The sequence below is a fragment of the Phycodurus eques genome, chromosome 15, assembly GCF_024500275.1.
Source record: "Phycodurus eques isolate BA_2022a chromosome 15, UOR_Pequ_1.1, whole genome shotgun sequence".
Taxonomy (NCBI): Eukaryota; Metazoa; Chordata; class Actinopteri; order Syngnathiformes; family Syngnathidae; genus Phycodurus; species Phycodurus eques.
Window position 1 is genome coordinate 18,633,835 of NC_084539.1, and position 20,096 is coordinate 18,653,930.

At 42.5% G+C, this 20,096-nt stretch overlaps 2 protein-coding genes across 4 annotated transcripts; one reads left to right on the top strand and one right to left on the bottom strand.

Moving 5' to 3' along the window:
- The first annotated feature begins 285 nt into the window (after window positions 1-285).
- LOC133413710 (uncharacterized protein KIAA2026) lies at window positions 286-14,372 on the top strand. 3 transcript variants are annotated; one of them, XM_061698413.1, is made up of 10 exons: window positions 286-340; window positions 3,965-4,583; window positions 5,597-5,797; window positions 6,494-7,956; window positions 8,984-9,048; window positions 9,183-9,272; window positions 9,367-9,482; window positions 9,588-9,769; window positions 9,913-11,727; window positions 11,880-14,372. In XM_061698413.1, the coding sequence occupies exons 2-10, from the start codon at window positions 4,039-4,041 to the stop codon at window positions 13,541-13,543; spliced, it is 6,141 nt and encodes a 2,046-aa protein (XP_061554397.1). In that variant the 5' UTR covers window positions 286-340; window positions 3,965-4,038; the 3' UTR covers window positions 13,544-14,372. The 3 variants fall into 3 exon arrangements, with proteins under 3 accessions (XP_061554397.1, XP_061554395.1, XP_061554396.1); XM_061698411.1 differs by lacking the exon at window positions 286-340 and adding an exon at window positions 831-1,278; XM_061698412.1 differs by lacking the exon at window positions 286-340 and adding an exon at window positions 831-1,053.
- Window positions 13,555-17,593, bottom strand: mlana (melan-A). The gene is made up of 5 exons (XM_061698414.1): window positions 17,381-17,593; window positions 16,746-16,838; window positions 15,246-15,342; window positions 14,393-14,497; window positions 13,555-14,317 (listed from the first exon to the last, which is right to left on the bottom strand). The coding sequence occupies exons 2-5, from the start codon at window positions 16,832-16,834 to the stop codon at window positions 14,249-14,251; spliced, it is 360 nt and encodes a 119-aa protein (XP_061554398.1). The 5' UTR covers window positions 16,835-16,838; window positions 17,381-17,593; the 3' UTR covers window positions 13,555-14,248.
- Between the last annotated feature and the right edge of the window lie 2,503 nt (window positions 17,594-20,096).

Below are 20,096 nucleotides of genomic sequence, written 5' to 3' on the forward strand. Positions count from 1 at the left end.
TTTCCAGAAAACTGGCAACTTTTATTCATGAAATACTAAATCGAGGCCACAAAATATTAATTTGGGGCCACGAAATTGGTATGACGTGCGCACTAAATACGAATGAAGGCTGCTGCATTAATATCCATCATTAGCAATTTTTTCAGGAAGTTGAGCACTTTTTCCTCCAGGAACAGTAAGGTCAAAGCAGACGAGCTAGCTATTTTGTGGCCACAAATTAGAATTTTGTGCAGAGTTTATTGCCATGTCATGTGTGGGGCGAGATTGACACACAATTTGCAGGAACTACTCTAAATGAGAGCTATCACAGCTCAAGTGGCGAGGTTTTACCCCAAACCAGGTAAGCAAGCATGTAGCATTGTGCTAACTATCCAGAGTTATGCTAACCTCTGGTGATTAATATATTACATTATTGTGTTAGTGAGAATTTTGGAGGAGTGGTGATCATTGTCGGATGTCGAGGGTTGTATTGTTCAAGCAACCGTTCTGTTCAGGGGTTATCTCATTCGGGGAAGAATAGTTCAGAAAGTTTAACTAACGGGTGACGTCCATAAGCCTTTTGCGACATCTAGCGATCGGAAATAGAGGCTTGTGGCTCGACTTTGACATTTAACCGCGTGTGCAATCTCTTTAATGTCATCAGTTATTCAAGTATTCAAGTTTAAGCGCTCATGTTGCCTTCGTCGGTATTTAACCAAAATAAAGATGTTAATTTGTTTCCAAAAGTACAGTGGCCGAGAAGCTACGTCGGTGATTAAATGGCGAGTGACTCGAATTGTCTCGATGCTTTTGACGTCACTAAAATAAAGTATCACCGGTTGTAACCCTCATACGGGAGAACTCGTCTTTCCATAAGTTGCGTTTCTGTCAACCCCTCGCTGTAAACTTCCAAAGCTCCCCCCCGCCCCCCGAGTCAGTTAGCCCCCATGGCTCGTCCGAATGAAATGCCCTCTTCTTGTCGGGACTCTCCGTTGAGCGTTCACCCGGCTAACAACGCTGCGTTAGCTTTAGCATTAGCCGTCGGTTCGTCGTCACTGACATCACTATTCTGACGTGAGCAATCTTTCCTCCTAACTTGAGTTTCTGCCCGAACGGCGTTTAAAGGAATTACGATGCGACCATGGAGACCGAGCGGAGCAACTGCAGGCCGAGTCCGGTGGACAATAGCGAGTAGCTAGCCATAGTAAGATGACCGCTTTTTCAAAAATAAAAAAATAAATAAAAACGAGGAGAAGTAGACTTGCTGTGGGATTTTGGAGCAACGTTTTAAACGTTAAGGTACGTTGTCGTGTTTAACGCGTCTGTGTGCTTAATGTGAATCGTATCTCCAGGTTGAGAGCAGAAGAAAGTTTTGTTTACTTTCTAAGCTAGCCAGCTACCTGCTAACCGCAAGATCGCTCAAGTCGAAATAAACCCCAAAAAAACAAAAAGTTGGCCAAGGTAGTTGAAATTTAGAAATGTCAGCTGTGAGCTAGCACATGAGGTTTGAAAGATTAATTGTGTCACGGCAGTGACTCAAAATGGCAACGTGCTGAAATGGAATGATAGGCACGGGGCATTAAATCCCCCTACATGGCAGTCATTATTATTGGAAAAGTATGTGAAGACTGTGCCCAGAGATTGACCTGAAGTCAGTTGGGATAGGCTCCAGCTCACCCGTTACCCTGAACAGAGTAAGGTATCGAAAATGGACGGATATGTCAAAACACACAATGAATTTTCCGCCGGTATCTGGAGACGACCCCGGGTCCAGAAGTCCTCCTTGTAAATGGCCGCCCAGGTTTTCAGCTAGGCTTGCACAAAGTAGTCACTGGGTTTGGTAAGAGGAGGTCCTGACTGACCTGCCCCTACACCCTTGTGCCAGGTCTCACAAAAGGGGAACCCAGTCTCTGTTCCACCGTCACAGGCTGACAACCACTGTTGCGGAGATGCAGGCCAAGTCCTTCAATGTCTCTGCCTGGGTTTTAGGCTGGTCGCCTCTGTGCTTGTAGTCAGATTTGGTAACAGGTGTCGTATCAGCTCACCTGGGACCCGGTGCTCCGCAAAACCAAACTACCACAGCCAGCGTTGCAACATGACCGACTGGAGCAATGACAATACTCCGTGACCCAGAACAGCTGTATGAAAAAGAGATGGAAAAACAGGGCCGGTAATTAGCAAGTTGTACTTGCTTCTTTCAGCATTCTGAGGGATACGTCTTCTGAAGTATAGCATCGCAGATGACAGCGGATCAGGACCTACAATGTAGTGCCAGGTCACACAATAGGGGAACCTAGTCTCTGTTCCACCTTCTCTGTCCTAGCACTACCACTACTCACTTACTCTGATGACTGAACACAGGACGAAGTCAATGACTGCTGTTTCGAACTGCTTCAAAGAAAGCCACCACGGCAGGCCGTGCTTTCCCGGCAGCTGCAGGAAGCACGTACATCCTCTGCTGGGCCTTTTTGAAGATGGACTTGATGTTGGCCTCCAACTTCAGGTCCTGAGAAATTTAAGTTCCCAGGAACTTGAAGGTCTTAATGGTTGACACGGGGCAGCTGTGGCGAAAAATGTTTCCTCAAGTCCACAATAGGGTTGCAAAATTCCAGAAATGTTCAAAGTTGTAAACTTTACAAGGGAATTAATGGAAATAAAATACAAATTTACCAAACTGAAGGCTAGTAGGTAGGCTGTTAATATGAAACATATCTATTTTAGGAAAATATATTTGAGCATAACACCATTACTGAAAGGGTTTTGCAGTAATGCAGAGGCTAGGCTTCTAAAGCTTTGAGGAAGATGGTTTTTGCTTATTTGTATTTTACATGATGTTTTTTGGAGGGCAAATTTTTTGTTTTGGAAAGTTCTTCAGTGGTGCCTTGCCTTGAGTTTAATTCTGTCTGTGGCCAAGTTTATAACGCAAAACATATTTAAAATCCTCTTACCCCATTGAAATGAATGGAAATGCCATTAATCAGTTCAAGGCCCACAAAAAACACCAACACTTTTTTTTTGTGATGTGCTATTAAGAAAAAAATAACACTATACAGCACTGTACTTCAGAAATATGTACAATAATAACAATTAAATAGTATGTAAAGAAGCGGTTTTTGCATCATGATTTTACTATTCCTTGCCCTTTGACACTGTGCTCGTTCTGGTGTGTGCCCCTAGGGCCCCACCAGGGGTCAGTGTAATACACATAATACTAATAATAATAATAAAAGTTTCACAACTAAGTGACTGAGTAAGCTGCAATAATATTAGTTTTTCACAGAAGATAAAGAATGACTATTGTTATATCGTCTGTCTGCATGTATTGCTGCATCCTGTTTGTTAAAATATCTATTGATTAAAGGGCTATACTAGAGTATAGCAACAAAGATGCTGAACAACGATGCTTTATTTGTAGTAACTAACTGATTACGTTAGCCCGTCTATGGTGATTTATGGTGCTAGCAGAGCTTCGTAAGGTCTGTGGTTGGATTGAATATGCAACGTGTAATTCTCTTTCTTTTATGTTTAAACCTCAACTGGGAATAGAAACTTTACAATTATTATTTTTACTTATAATCTTGGGCTTTTCGTGAAGTTCGCTGCCACTGTGTAGCGCTCATGACTACATTTTTTGCTCTGAACTCAAAACAAAAATGTAGTCAAGAAAACGCTCCCGTCTCGAAAAACTCATAAGTTGAGTCACTCGTAAGTGGAGGTACAACTAAACTTACAAATACATCTGTTGAAATGCCCCACTTTTTAATTGCATTATTTTGCATAGATGTCTTTTTATGATAAAGCAAAATGTTATTTATGCTTATTATTTCCAAAATTCCCTAGCTCAACTTCCCATGGAAGTTTACTGAAAACCTTCTGAATTTGCTGGAAATTTTGTACCCATTTGCTACCCTAGTCCACAATCAGCTTTACGGTCTTGAGCATGTTCACCTATCAACTAACAATCTCTCATTTTGTCTCATTCTAGGATTCCCCATCACAGCAACAGTATGATTGACAGCTGTGACCTCCCTGCAGGCTCTCACCCATAAGGATTAGGCCATGTCCGGGATCTTGTCTTCGGGTTCTGGGACCGGCACTGATGACATGGACCTTGATACGTCCGAGGATGTTCTCAACAATGGCGCCTCTGTTGCTCCCGTGGAGCACCTGCCGACCAGCAACGAAGGCATGTCTGACTTCTCCAACAGTGACATCTCGCTCCCAGAAGTCTGCATCACCACCAACTTTGAGGAGAGCATGAGCCACGAGGTCCAGCAAGCCTATAGAATCTTCTCCAGCTTTCTCCTGGACAAGCACAAGGCAGTCGCTAGCCTGTTCCTTCACGCTGTCGGCCATCAGGAGGCACAGTGCGGTGTCGGTGGTATCTGTGCTCCGGGTCAGGCTAGGCTCAAGCAATCCATGTGCTTGCAGAGGATGGAGGAGAAATTTGTTGGCCAGGAGTATCAGAGCATAACAGAGTTTGTGGCTGACTTCAGGCTGATGTTGGAGAACTGCTACCGCTACCACGGCGTGGACCATTGGCTCTCCAAACAGGCTCAAAAGCTGGAGATTATGTTGGAACAAAAGCTCACCCTACTGTCCAGGTACACAAATCATTTCACTGCACACTGTATGGTGCTTGTGTGGTTGACACTGGAGAAAACTGGGTGGTAAACATCTCAAGATGATGCATAGAAATGTCTGGATCGCTATTTTGAGTGGCAACGAAACGAAAACGAAAGATACAAAACGTGACCAACTAAAGATAAAGTATCCTTTGTGATATATGTACAGAAGGGGCAGAGCCCTACAGTGAAAAGAAAAACAATGGAATTGACGCCCCCCCCCAAAAAAAAACAACCTATAATTGCTTATATTATTAGTTTGAACATATGCCACACACTTTAAGATAATTTAAAAGTCATTGTTCAACATTAACCTTAGAAATAGGCTTACAGGTGATTTTTGGTTTTGAAAAATATACCACAAGTGTGAGCGTCACCGCTTCACAACAGGTAAAATTACCAATTGCCAACCAATAAAGGAGACCACTGTCATTTGTTAGCTTGAGCTTTTTAATAGCCACTTAGCAGAGCAAATACATACACATGGTGATTAAAAATATACATTGGTTGATTATTTTCATTCATTCTAATATGTTTGACTGTACATGTTTTAAATGTATTTGTTTTCGTTAGTATGTAATTCAGTGATTCTTCACGTACCATTAGAGGAAGCCCGTGTAACACTAGTGGCACCTTTCCCACACTTTGAGAATCACTATCCTGGACCCTTTCGTTTTGTTTGCTGCTCGGGGAACCCCTTCGCCGATTGGCTGACAGGTTTCAGTAAAAATATATTCACCAAGAAGCTTATACGGGCCAAAATTCCAAGGGGTTCTCAAAGTTGACTCATCAAAATTTCTATGGCGTTTCAAAAATTGTTACTTGCCCTAAAAATGACTCAAAGAGTGCAAATGGAACATTATAATAAATTGTCAATGGAGCCAATCAATCTCGTCGTTAAAAAATACGTTCATAATCAATGTATACTTGGTTATGAATTTTTTGAGTAGTTATGTAAGTGTGATCTCCCCTGTCTCCGTTTGTCCAATGAGGACTCTTCGTGAGAAGACCACATTGGCAGTGACCTCCAAAGGGCGTTTTGGCGCAGAGGATGAGCGAGCCCAGGGGGGAACCTCGACAAGGAGGCGATTGTCATCTCGAAACCTGGCGACTATCACTGTAGGTGGGCATGAGTCGGTCATGGTGCAGGCCCTCAGAATGGAAGAGCAACAGAGGGCCAAGGAAGAAAAGAAGTAAGCAAATTTCTGCTACAATTATTATTACTCTGTTATTAATTTATATGTTATGTAACAGCCCCACTGTTGCGTAACAGAAGTGCAGGAGGGTTCGCTCACAGTCACATTTTGAAAAAAGGCAGATAACAAAATTTTTATTGATTTCATTTGAACTCCATAGACCCAACACTATTGTCTTTTCTCTCAACTGTTTAATTATATTATTAGCCTCATTTATGTTTTATAAAGTACAATATTATAGAGCGCTGTTTTTTCCTTATTAAAAAAAACTTTTGGGGGGTGTCAAGGGGCTGGAACAGATTAATGGCATTTCCATTCATTTTATTGGGGACACATGATTTGGGATACAAGTATTTAGAATTACGAGTGTGGTTACATAATTAATTCAACTCTTTTCTCAAGGCACTACTGTATAGGGCTCTGGGCCTGTTGAGTTGAATACAAAGCAAATTTATTTATATAATGTATTTCATACAAAAGGTAACTCAATGTACTTAACACGATTCTTGGTTCTGCCTAGTACTATACATTGCTAGCATAGATGAACAAAGATACTTTATTTGTACTAAATAAATAATTTTGGCCTAATATCCCACAGCAAAGTGGTTGGGGATCATTGGTCCATGTGCATGTATCTCTTATGTTTTCATGTGTGTGGACTGTAGACGTCAATAAGCCATTGTTATTTTTCAGGCAACGTGAGCTAGAGAAAAAAGAAGCGGAAGAAATGTCGGCCAAGGCGGTGGAGGAGTGGGAGCAAACTTTGCTATCGCAGGCGTCCCCCCAAACCATAGACACTCTGTGGGAACTCCCTGCCATCGGCCACTTCCTGTGTCTGGCCCAGACAGTGCTCAACCTTCCCGAGATTGTCTTCTTTGAGCTGGAGCGCTGCCTGCTGATGCCACGCTGCAGCAGCCTCCTGTCCAAGATAATGTCATCCCTCCTGTCCCCGTGGCAGCGGCGGGCCACCTTGCACCGCCGGCCTGCTCTGCCGTACCGCCGCTGGGAGGCGGAGCTCAGGTTGTGCGTCAAGGGCTGGTACCGGAGTGTCGGCGGCGCCCGCAATCAGCCAGCCCGGGCCCAGCAACTTGGACTTTGTCACCACTTTTTCCTCAACCTGGGCGAGGCGAGTCCCTTGGAGGAGAAGCCGTTCCACTCGCTGCGCTTCCACCAGCGAGTGTGGCTTCTCAAGGGCTTATGTGACCACGTATATGAGACACAGAAGGACGTTCAGGATGCCGTGCTGGCCCAGCCCATACACGAATGCAGGGAGTCCATTTTGGGCTATGACAGCAAAGATAACGCTTACATACATTTCCCCCATTTCTGTGGGGCAGACTTGAGAATCTACTGCCAGAGTCCCAGCACACCGCCTGCTTTTCCTTTCCCTTCAGCATTGGTGAGACAGGTTGAAAAACACACTGAAGATTTTGATGTACTGAAGGACGAGGAGGGATATCCTGGAAGTGCCACTCAGGTTGGTGATACCTCTGGTGATTTGGGGAAGACATTGGAGTATTTTACGAGGGAAAACGGGGATGGACAGGAACAACATGAAGAAAGGTTTTGGCCCATGATGAAAGAGGAAGAGAGGTGCGAGTCAGGGTCGTCGGATGTAAACTCTAGTGATGAGTTAAGCCGAAAGTGTCGCACTAGCTCCTTTGTCTCAAGAGGATGCGGAAAACAAGAAACTGCAGATATAGACTATCAATGCACGACAATAGAAGAGGACCTGTCCCTGTGCTCGGGGCATCCCATTAAAGTAGAGACTCATGATCCTTGTCTGAATGTAGGGGAACACACGTACACGGGCAGGTCACCCGCTCGTTCCGCGGACAACACATACTCAACAAGCAAACTCTTGGGCATCAAAATGGAGGGAGTAACCCTGAACACGGGACACCACCAAATAGCTCCCTGTTTGGAATGTGGCAGAGCTGTCAAATCAGTGCGTCGAGGCTGTAGCTGCCCGTCTACTCACTGTGCGCAAAACTCCAGCGACGAAGACGAGGTCACCGGCAGAATGTGGTTTAAAAAAAATAATTGCAAGAAAAAGCGAGGCACGAAGCGAGGCAGCATTCAGGCAGCTGAATCATCATTACAGGGAATTACCGCAACCATCCAGAGGAAATATAAAAGGAAAAAACATCAAGAAGGTAAGGAAAGAATGGTTGTTCACATAAGACCTGTTCAGTTTTGTTACCATTTGACCTCTATAAAAATTAGATATGTATGGTAGGAGATACGGCTAGGGGATTAAACGATTTTTATCGATTAATTTGAGTTCATCGCTTTGGTTCATATCTATTTATAGCAGAATCATTAGTTCTCAGTTCTCAAAGTGTGTACTTGCTATTGCTGATTTTGCACTAACATCTGTGAACAGAGGAGCTAGTTTACAAAAAAAGCACAGTCAGTGTTGCCAAGTAAGCGACTTTTCCAAACCCTCTAGCGATTATTTTTAATGAAGTGACTACGACTTTAATTTCTGCTAAGAAACGGACATCATGAGCAGAATAATTTTTACGTTGTTTTCTATATGACAAGAAAGACGGCCGCTAAAAGGCAATCATGGAGTCAAACACACTGAACATTGCCAAAGACATGCGCATTTATGTGATTTACCTTGAAAAGTTTTGACTTGAGGTATGTGCTTCCAAACTGCAAATATTTTGCCAAGGTCGCCTTGCCTCACCTGTACAACTCTACATGGGGAAAAAAAAAGGGCGTGAGAGAAATGGTGACGATGTGGCGTTAAAATACTTACAATACTGGAACAAAACTGTTTTAAAGCTCATTTGTTAAGAGAAATAGCCATCCATCCATCCATTTTAACGCAGGCACGGGGAGAACATGCAAACTCCACACAGGCGAGGCTGGGGATTGAACCTCGGTCCTCAGAACTGTGAGGCAGACACTCTAACCAGTCATCCACTGTGCCGCCGATAAGCTAAGGGGGAAAAAAACAAAATCGGAAATCTGAGATGATATCCCTCAGTCCTATTCCTAGATGTCTATGAACTGGAGCGGAGCTCCGTTGTAAACTGAGAACCACCCATAACTTTCAAAAATCTAATTTTTGCAATTGCTATGTGAGTCTATGATACTGGTGCTACTAAGCCCAACTACTTTATGCACTGTAGAAAAATGTGAAGGTTCTTGACTTGTCTGATTTCACTTTAGGACGAAAAAAGGTTCAAGCTGCAAAGAAAATAGAAGATGAGCCTTCCGTTGAGCCGTCTTTTAAGGTAGTCAAACACAATAAATGACTTTCTTTCTGAAGTTTAGCTATGTTTGTAGCAACTGTAGTAGTATACTGTCAGATGCACTAATGTGCTAGCTGTATTATTTTTTTTTTATCTTTCTTAATTTTCCTCCGCAGTTGATTTGTACCAGTCTGCAAGAGTTGCGAGAGCTTATCAGCAAAACAGAGGATGAGCTTGACGACCTGGAGAGCACAAAAAAGAAGTTGGTAGGTGACCAAGTCCTATGTAGTTCATGCTTTATGTGAGGAAAATAATCGAGAGATCGAGCCATTTTTTTCTTGTTTGCTTTTCACCTGACAGGATCGATGGTACTTAAGTAAAGAAGCTGTGAAAGATCTCCATAGCACTCTAATCAGACTACTGAATGAGCTGTCACCCTGGGAACCAAAACTTGTGAGAGCCTACCATAGAAACAGGTACAATGAATGACTATATCAATAAAATTACTCAGTCCAGTGTTTTGGCCTCGGTTTAGCATCAAACATCTTATTCCTTTCCCAACACCCTTTCCTCCGCTCCAGGCTTCGATTGAAGAAGGAGTTTGATGATTTCAAGAGGCATCCAGAGTACAATAACTTTGTGCGAGAGGAATGTATGTCATCATCGTCATCAGACGAAGATGAAGATATGTCTTTGTTTTTTTGCCAACAAGGATCAGAAGACGAACTAGAACACGTGGTTCCCAGAGGTCTTTGGACCAGAGGTAATCTTTTTAGCATTGGATCTGTTGTGCAACGTATTTGATAGTCTATTGTACATCATCAGTACAAGCATTTAAATAAACTTCATGCATAATTGTTTTATTGAAGAGTGACCCTAATTTTTACAATCTTTGAATTGTTTTAGCAAGCAGCGGGGACATTGAAGCTGAATCTAGTGGCGAGAGGTCACCAACCTTTGTAATCACCAACCACCAAAAACATCCAGAAACTGATGAACAAGTGTCAATAGTTCAGGCTGACAGCGGTAACACCACTTTTGTCCAGAACAATGGTCCAAAGTCTAAATGTGAAATGATAAAGTCAAACACCGACGGGGCTGCGGGAAAGCCAGTCCACTATTCATCGACATCCAAATTTTGTGTCGCCCACCCCACCTCTGGACTTCCCAAAGGGTACACGCCCATTCCCACCCTGCTTGCTAAGAGTGTGGGCAACAAAGTGACCTTAATGAAGCGGCCTGTTGATTACTCAGGGTTTCACAACACAGATAGACAAAGCAAGGGATGTTCTAGCTCCGTGCCTACGTCTACAGCGGGGAACGCAAAACCACAACCACAAACTCCTCAATCCACTTCGCTACAGAACTCACTACAGACACAAGGGAAATGTGCAATTAGACAAACAGGAATGGTGAAAGTGGCAGCAGCTCCTCTAACAACAGATTGGGCAAAACAAAACCAGACTTTATTGCAGAATCCTCTCCAATTGGGAACTAATGTTCCAGAGAGGCACAATTCGGCCAAGATGTCGGTGCAACCTGGTCAGGACTACTACAGACAGGAGAAGGTCATGCAGCAGGTGGTGATTCTGCCCTCCAAACATGTCATTCACAAATCTGAGGAGCAACAGTCAAAAGCACTCATGCACTTGTCCACCAGTGTTGCTGGCTTCTGCATTCCTGACAATGTTCCCCAAGTAGCTCTGCTGAAGGATGCCCCGACAGTGAAGATCCCTTCCCTTTCTTCCCCACCTTGTCAACAGCACAGGACCGAAAGCACACCCGGGTTCCAGGTTACACAACATTCCCAATCAAGCACTTCACAGACTATTCATCAAAATCCTTCATCCATCATATCCACAACCACTTTCGCCTCTACTATGCCCCCTAAACTTCCAGACCATAAACAGGAACTTAAGACAATATGCATACGTGATTCACAGTCCATCCTCGTGACGACAAGAGGAGGCAACACGGGCATTGTCAAAGTCCAGACATCGTCTGCCCAGAATGCAGTGGATGGATTGTCCTCCAGTCCTATCATCACCATTTCACCTCAGTTTAAAGCCTTCCTTGTGTCCAAGAGTGCAGAGGCCTCTTCTCTCTCTTTTAAAAAGAATCCTTGTCCCACCGCAACAGTAGCCAGTGTCTCTATAGCACAACCTCAGAAGCAGATTCCTTCAGTATTAAAGTCCTCTGCCACCACAAGTCCTACAGACCTAAGAAATTTTACTTTGGGAACACCTGTTGCCTCAGTTCCAGGATCCCACAAATCAGATGGTTCTACAGTTACAAGAAACATTTACAACCCTGCGCAGACATTAGCGAAACGTTCTCTGGTTGTAAATAGTACTGTTGATGGAAATGCACGAGCCGAGGTTGTTGGTCAGCCTGGTTTGAAGCGGCCCAGCACAGAGGAGCAACACAAAGTTACAAAATTTATCCTGGTTACTCCCTCCTCCTGTGCCTCTACTGTAGCTATTCCAAAAGATACATCTTCTACAAATCTGCCTCTTGGTTCAAGAGTCATGGTCATCAACGAAACCTCTGCAACAACGTCCTGTGCTTCAGCGGGAAGTGTTCCAAAGCAGGCCATGACATCAGCGGTTAATGGACAACAGCTAACTACATCATTATCAAGTCCATCTCTGAAGATGGGATTAAGCCCAGGTGTTGACTCAAATGTGCTGTCCAAGGGAAAGAACATCAGCCTCCCAACAGGTGGGTTTGATTTATGCAGCGTCTATCGGTTTCCACTGTCTGCTGACTGTGAAATGTATAGTAACAGATCATCCATGATGTGGATTCTGAAGATGAAGAGAAGAGGGCAATTTCTTACTTTATTAGTAAATTTCAATCTTGTGTGTCTGCAGGTCTTCAGATCCAGTTGTCAGGGATGACAACAACCATTGGACAGACCATTGGTGCCCTATCACGTTGCACTTCCACAAGCACACCAGTATCTGTCTCAGAGACAAGACATTCTCCTGCAACCACGACCCAATTAGCCCCATTCACAAAGTCAAATACTGTCACGAGCTGTCTTAGCCAGCTTGTCGCCAATGCCACTCTGTCCAGAACCTCTCAACCCCATTCTTTCACAATAGCTTCCCAATTAGGGTCTTTCATATCTACTACTGCTACTCATCCTGCAGGAAGTCTGCCCACAGGTGTATTGACCAGCCGCCCTCGGGTAACCTCTTCTGCGCAGGGCAACCCAAACCCATCCTCTGTGGCCACCCTTGCCCATCAATCCTCACATGTGCTGGCTAAAGAAACTACCCCAATGACATCACCATTTCAAAACGCTCTAAATAAAACACAATCCCATATCTTCTCAGCAACCACCAACAGTACACAATGTATGAGCCCTGCCACTGGGGCTAACAATTCTCAGCAGAGGATAGTCATCAACACCTCAAAACACCTTGTCGCTGGCACACAAATATTTCTTAATAATACCTGTTTTGTAGTTCCTCCCCAGGGGTTGGGTCCAGGTAGCCATGTGCTCATCATCTCTAACCCTTCTCCACAAAAAGTGCCTAATGTCAGCGCTAGCACTATTGGAACGGCAGCGCCTTTGCAAGGACTGAGTCAAGGTTCAATAATCCCTCAAGGACCAATTTTACCCAAGTCCCAAGCAGGGTTACCTGGTGTCCCACTCGTGAATTCACCTTTTGCAGTGTGCTCACCTGCCGTTGGTCCAACAAACGTCCAGGGCTCATCACTATTGCCCCCTAATGTGAGTCTTGTATCTACTCCGAGCTCACAGGTTTGTGACTCTGTGCTCAACACCCCCCCTCAGTTAGCCAAACAAGCAGCTCACATTTCCTCAGTCGTAACTGGAGGCCTCAGTCTTGGTTCTGCACTTATGCCGCCTCGTGCTGAGTGTTCCACTACTATTTCACCTCTGAATGCATCAGTTTTGCCCCGATTGCCTGCTCCTTTATCATCTTTGCCCAGCCTGATCGCTACTCGCCACTCCCTCCCAGAGGTTTTAGCAACGACCAGGGACTCGTGCATACAGCCGCCCGCTACATCTAGAGTTACAGTGTCCTCTATTACGCATCTGGGCCTTGGCATCACCTCAGTGTCTAAGCAGGCACCGTCAGTCATTCACGAAGTGTTCGCAGGCTCGTCAGCACCAAGAATCCAGAACCTACCAACATCAACAGTTACACCAATCGAAAGCACCGCAGACGCTTTGGAAACGTCATGTGCGGTTACCTTATCTCCACCCCCCGCCACATTTCAACCAATCACACTGTTGACCACAAACCCCATCCACCAGTCCATCGCCCTGACCAATCAGGCCCTGGTTAAGATTTCCTTGCAGAAATCCCCCTTAGGTATGGCTAACAGTGTAGCAAATAAGCTGCTCATCAGTCCCGATGGTGCCATTTTGAGCTCGGTACAATGCCAGGCCAAAGCAGCCGAGCCGAACATGTACCCTAAAAAGACCGCATTGATTCTCACCCCCAACACTTCCAGCAGAACTTGGCGTCACCAGCCGACACCAAGTCAACCAAATAACTGAGACCACGAGTCTGAAATATTTATGCACTTGTTACTAAATCTGCTCTGCAGCTATGAAGAAAAGTAGGGTCAGACTTGTTTTTTTCTCGTTTGATAACTACTGAGGTTAATGAAAGATCTGTGTTTTGGACTTCATGGCCAGTAATGACAACTGAGGGGAATGGAGGTTAAATGGAGTTCATCTTTTATTGTAATTAGTGCTTTAAAAGCCAACCGTTTGATAAGGTTCATTGGTACAACATGCTACTACTTTAAATGTTTCATGGAAGATAACACTTCTGTCCGTTTGTTCATAAGAGTTTGAAAAACTACGTTTTACATTGTAGGAAATGTAAAAATACCTCTTGTTGGATTTGTACTACATGTTTGAGCCCATGTAAAATGTTTTTTAGTCACTTTGTATTTATTTTCTACCATACTGATTTGGCAACTCTTTGCTAGGTTTGAGGAACAAATATGGAGGTCAAAGTGTGGAAATAAACAATGCATCTGTGAGCATTTAGTTTTTGCGTTTCTTCACTGTACAAAGACGCATTGTAGTGTTTTTCATCATTGGTTGAAACCACATAGTACATTGTGTAAATATTAGCCACACAAAATTGTTTAATGGATACATTAACAGCTAAGATATATCGATGGTGGCATCAGATGAACTTGTGCTTCGGTTTCCTTCTTGTCTGGGTGTCTGTCCTCTTTTGTCCTGTTTTTAAGGTGAGTAGGGAGGAGGCAATGGACCTGAGGAGAGCTTTTCATAGGCTGGAGGGGCATTTGGCATCTGGAGAAGTCAATGACAAGCAGTGTGTAATGTATACGAAACGTCACATTTAGCATTTAACTGACTGAACCTGACCACAGATCGCAGGCTGCTAAAGTCGGTGAGCGCCATCTTGTTCTCTGCAGAAGGTCTCTCAGAGTACTGGCCTGCCGTGTAAGTCGGTGACCCAGACCTGGTGTTCTGCATAAGGGAATTAAGATGATTCACAGGACGCTCAAATTAGGTACACCTTCCATATCTGAGACTTTTTCACTTACATTGCACACATTTAGGCTTTGGAGCGGTGGGAGACATTTAGGGGGAATGGGGTTCTTGAGTATAGTGGTGCGTTGCGATACCAGTTTCAATTGTTCGATTAAATGCTCGTAACTCGAAACACTCATCTCAAATCATCTTGCCCCATGAAATGAATGGAAATGCTATTCATCAATTCCAGCCTCCCCAAACACAACACATTTTTTGTGTTGTTTTTTTAATAAGAAAAATAGCACTCTATGAGATTGTAAAATTAAATAGAAGGTTAAGAAACTGTTTTTGCCAGATAATTTTTTTTTCTTCAAATGAATGGAAATTGTGCTGCTCCTTCTGTGTGCATCATATGATATATGGAGCCAGTCACACCTTCTCAGTGAGCAGCAGTATGTTTTTTTGTTTGTTTCATTTATAAGAGGATAAGGGATATATATATGCCTGTGAGTATTGTTGTTATCGGTTAACTTGTTGCTCTAACTTTTGTGTTCAAGTATCTGTTGCTTAAAGGCTTATAACACCGCAACATTAATGCTGTTCGTTCGCCCGTCTATGCCCTTTTACATTGTTACGACTTTCCGAAGACAAATCTGTGGTTGAGAAAAATGTTACATTTCTGAGAGTAATTCTTACATCGGAGCACATGAGAAGGTTTTTGCTTCATTATGATGAGTCTCACCCTGATTTTTTTGTAGCCGCCCCTCCTCTTAAAGTACCAGCAGCCCAGCAGAACAAGCGCGGCAAGGATGATTACCAGCAGCACAACACCCACTGCCCTGTACAGTACACACACATGTAATAACATCACTAAGACTCGTGATGGTGAGAGAAAAACACACTTTTCCACATATTCGTATGGATCTCCAGCGGTGTTTCCTAACCTCTATTGAGCCAAGGCACATAGTTTAGATTCCCAAAAATCTTGTGGCACACCACCCAAAAAAAATGTCACAAAAAGTAGATATACCGAAGCAGTGTTCTTGACTTAATTTACTCACAGATGTGCTTACTCCGTGTGAAATCTGGGTCTGTTTAGTTGATCACAATGCTATTATTCTGTTGTATGAATGGCAACGGGTGAATACGCATCTTGAGTCAGTGAAATTATCCAATTTTACATAATTGGCCCAAAACCTATGATTTAGTTTATAACGAATAGTGTATCTTTGGTCATCTGTCTATGTCAGTGAGATATAATGACAGGCAGAACAATTAAATGCTCTTCTCCTTTGTGGCAGAAAGTACCGGTACACTTGTGCTGAGGTGAGATCATCATCATTTCAGACTATGCAGTGGCGGTCTTAGCTTGAAAGGCACCCTGTGCGAGAGACCCCCCCCCCCCACACACACACACAAACACTATAATGCGCACACACCAATGAAAAACAAAAACACTGGAGTCGTCTTTATATTTAAAATGGTTTGAATTATAAACAAATAAGAGGACAGCAAAGAAGAATTTGAATTAAGGTAGCAAACATAAAAAAATGCAAAATGCAAATAAAACGTAATAATTTTGGCTATGTTTCTCAACGTGCGTGCTTTCTTTTATGTTCAGGATTAGATAAATTATTTCAATATATTTTAAATTATCGTCATTAAATTATTAACAGTGTTGTCTTCTGGCCTTCCTTGATGCAAAATTGTGCACTCTTATGATGTCCTTGTATTATATCTGGGGGGCACAAATTCCCCTTAGAAAGAGCGTACAATAAAAAGCCATTGTACGTAGCATTTTTATTTTGTGTCACGATGCCGCCTCCCCCAAGCAAATACTGTACATACTGTACGCCTTGTGTGGTCGCATATATATTACATGCTAGAAACCCCCATTGGGTGTATGTATCCTTTTCGTGACATTTTTCCAATGTAAAATAAGCACGTTGGTTCAATTAACATTGGGGAAACAATTACTTAATTTTGCCTTCTGCCATGTAGTGGAATAGCCTTTAATTGGTATGACTCTCACTATATGTCGCCGGAATAGATAGATGAACAAAGATACATTATTTGTAGTAAAGGAATAATAATTTTCGGAGAAGTTAAGTGAAATTTGATAATTCCCCACAGCACACTTGACAATCTCTCAGGGCACACTATTGTAACTTGGTAAAATGCCAGCGAATTATGATTTTAAAGGCCGCATAGAAGCAAAATGCTTGGATTAAGTTGGACGTACTCCTCAGCTCTGACAAATCCACGTCGACTGCTGGCAAAGTAGATGTTGAAGTCTCCTCGAGGCATCTCGTCTGTTTTGTTGCAACGCATTAAACTGTGGCGACAGACGGAAACAAATCACTTCATCTCCACAATATTTAAATTGCTCAAATGAATACAACGTAGCACATGGCCACGTCAGGTTAGTCATTTATTACCTTTGTCTAGACAATACCTGTGTGCATTTCATCACTTCCAATGCAATACTTTTCCAGAATTCTGCTTCTTAATTGAACAATGTGTTTATTATTATCGCCCAGCACTGCACTGCACTGCATTGTACCGAAAGCTGTTTCTAACATTATGAGAGCTAATTGTCAAATTGTATTTCGCTAAAGGTGTAGGGCAAATCAGCATATAATCTTCCTGAAGCAATAACTGTTGATGCAGATTTTAAGATTGTGTAGGCCTACCTACTGTACCTAATATTGTGCACAAGGGGTCAGTATATAATTGTCACCATATAACAGGCATCAAATGACGTTAAAAAAAATTAAAAAGTTGACAAGTAGAAATAATTATATGTAGACAGATAATCAACTCTATTCAGTCACGGTTGTAACAGTCAACACGCACAAAAGACAAAGAGCATCTTACCAAATCAGATAATTCAGTTGCAGACGACCTCTTCTTGCCGGGTTTACAGAGTCAGGCACCTCGGCGCTCCCCCGTCTTATTTCTTGTTGCACCCGCCCAGATTCCTTTTACCTTTTAAGAAAACTGGGGGAAAGGGCTGTAAAAATCCTCATGACGGTCACGGGTTACAGGCTCGTGGATAAAGCCATTGAAGCGGCGTAATCACCGTGAAACCCTCGCGGACGTAAACGCAACACGATTATCCACTCGTGAGCCTGAGCAGCAGTCAGCTGGTGTCTTTTTATCTTTGTTATTTTGTTAGTGCAGTGGTTATCAAACTTTTTAGTACCACCTAAAAAAATACTTTATACTCCAAATACTACCATAATAACCAACATCCAAATACAATAATACTAGCACTGTGCTTATATACACCGGTGCCTTGGGATACGAGCGTGATTTGTTCGGTGAACATGCTCGTAACTCGAAATATTCATCTCACATCATATTTTCCCATAGAAATGAATGGAAATGCCATTAATCCGTTCCAGCCTTCCCCCCAAAAAACAAAAATGGTTATGTGTGACAAAATTAGCACTCCAAAATATTGTACTTCTTACAAACACACAGTAATGAAATATTGATGTAGAATTAAAGAGAGTTAAAACAGTTTTTGTCACACTGTATCAATTGAATGGCCATTTTGCTGCTCTTTCTGCTGTGCCCACCGTGGCCACCTAGGAGCATTATAAGACAGTCATACAGACAGATATATTATTCATTCAGTGGTTTAACTCCTCTCAGCTCATCAGTATGGCACAAATAATAGTTGTTCTTGACAGAGGAGAGGTAATATATAACTGTATAATATATGTAATATATACTAGTACCGCACTTTCCAACTGAAGTACAGTCAATGCAATTGAATGGATATAGGTGAGATTTAACTCCAAAGACAAATAAAAATCTAGAAAAGAAAATATAGATTTTTTTTATGGTCTTCATTGGTGTCTATTACTAAAAAGCTACTTTAGGTCCCATTACTTCAAGAAATGTATTGCAGTCACATGAACATATACAGTCCACAAAGTAATTATCAAGAGTACCTGGAACCCATTGCGACTCCTGATGCAAAGTTTGGGAAACCCTGACTTAAACACTTTATACACAAGGTAGGTCATAGGTTTCCATATGTAGAGATCATTTTTCATCTCACCATTCATACAGGGTGAGGTAAATGTTTAATTCCCATACGTAGGACAAATTTAAAAAACAATCTAAATGATAAAATATTTATTTTCATATTGGTGGGCCAGAAAAAGACGCATTTGATTTAAAAGAACAACAAATTAGCATCATATCACACACAGAAAAAAATAATTTAATATTTTTTTAATAAAAAAACTATTTTGGGTGTGCTGTGAGTTTACATACATGGGAAATAAAACTATACTACAGTGTAATGATTTTGTTTCCTATTCATACATGATGGGCCATAGGTTTCCACTCATAAAAATATAGTTCTTTAATGGCAACTTTCTGTTTTGTTTTTGTGGGCCATAAGTTTACATACATAGAATTATTATTATTTTTTTTAAAATCTTAAGAAACTTTTTATTTATCATTAATGATAAATCAATGATTTTTGACGTTATTTTTTATGTTTCAGATACACTAAAAATGTGTTTGACGAACAACAGCAACAAATTTAAAGTTGGGTTGCTGCCCGATGCAGTTCTACTTTCATCCAGTAGGAGTTGCTGCTGGACCAATGTTTTAATGTGAAGAACACCATAAAGTCGAGGCATGACTGACTCAAAAACGTTCCCAAAAAAATCGTAGTCAAACAAATGTAACTTATTTTGTTAAGGATGTGTGCAAAAGAGACCGGGTCCCGCTGTATTGCTCAGGCTGCACTACAGCGTCTATTCACAGGCGCGATCCCACTACTGAGCGGCACGGGGGCTTTGACCTGCTCCGTTTCCGACCTGGGCCGGTGCACCCCTCCTTAGGCGACCTGGTGGTCCCGAGCTCCCCCAGGAGCACCATATCGATACCGAACTTAGTGCGGACACCCGATCGACATAGTCCGATGCAGCTCAGAACTCCTGAGCTCAAACGATCCGCCAGCCTCAGCCTCCCAGCAGCTTGGATTACAGGCGCGCGCCACCGCACCCGGCGAGAACTACCGATTCTCATTGGACTTTTGTCTTTCACTAAAATGACGTACATGGCTGACGTCGCCACCCGGAAGCACTCAACAGCCCCATCGAGTGGACGCTGAGGGAAAACACAACAGCAATGATAGAAATATGGAACATGATTGATAGATGGGTGCAGAAAGGTAGATAGGTAGCGGGATAAAAACATAGATAACCTAATAGCATGGTTGCCTAAGGCATATTTGTTGGGCAAATATACCGTGAGGCAAACGATAGATACAGTAGATGGATAGATAGACTGATAGAAAGACAGGTTGATAGGTAAGTTTTTTAGATTTATATTTAGCATTAATATGGTTATAAATGTGCTCGATTTGACAAATTAGAATTTATTTTTAGCATTAAGTTTGTGCCGATGTGCATTTTTACAGATACATAAGGTCACCAAAAATAGCAAGGCCCATTGGTACGATGCACTTCTACGTTATGTTAAGGTATTGAATCAATACCATGTGTGTATCAAACATGAGTTTATATTATTTTATACATATTTAAACAGAGTGCATCTTAACTGC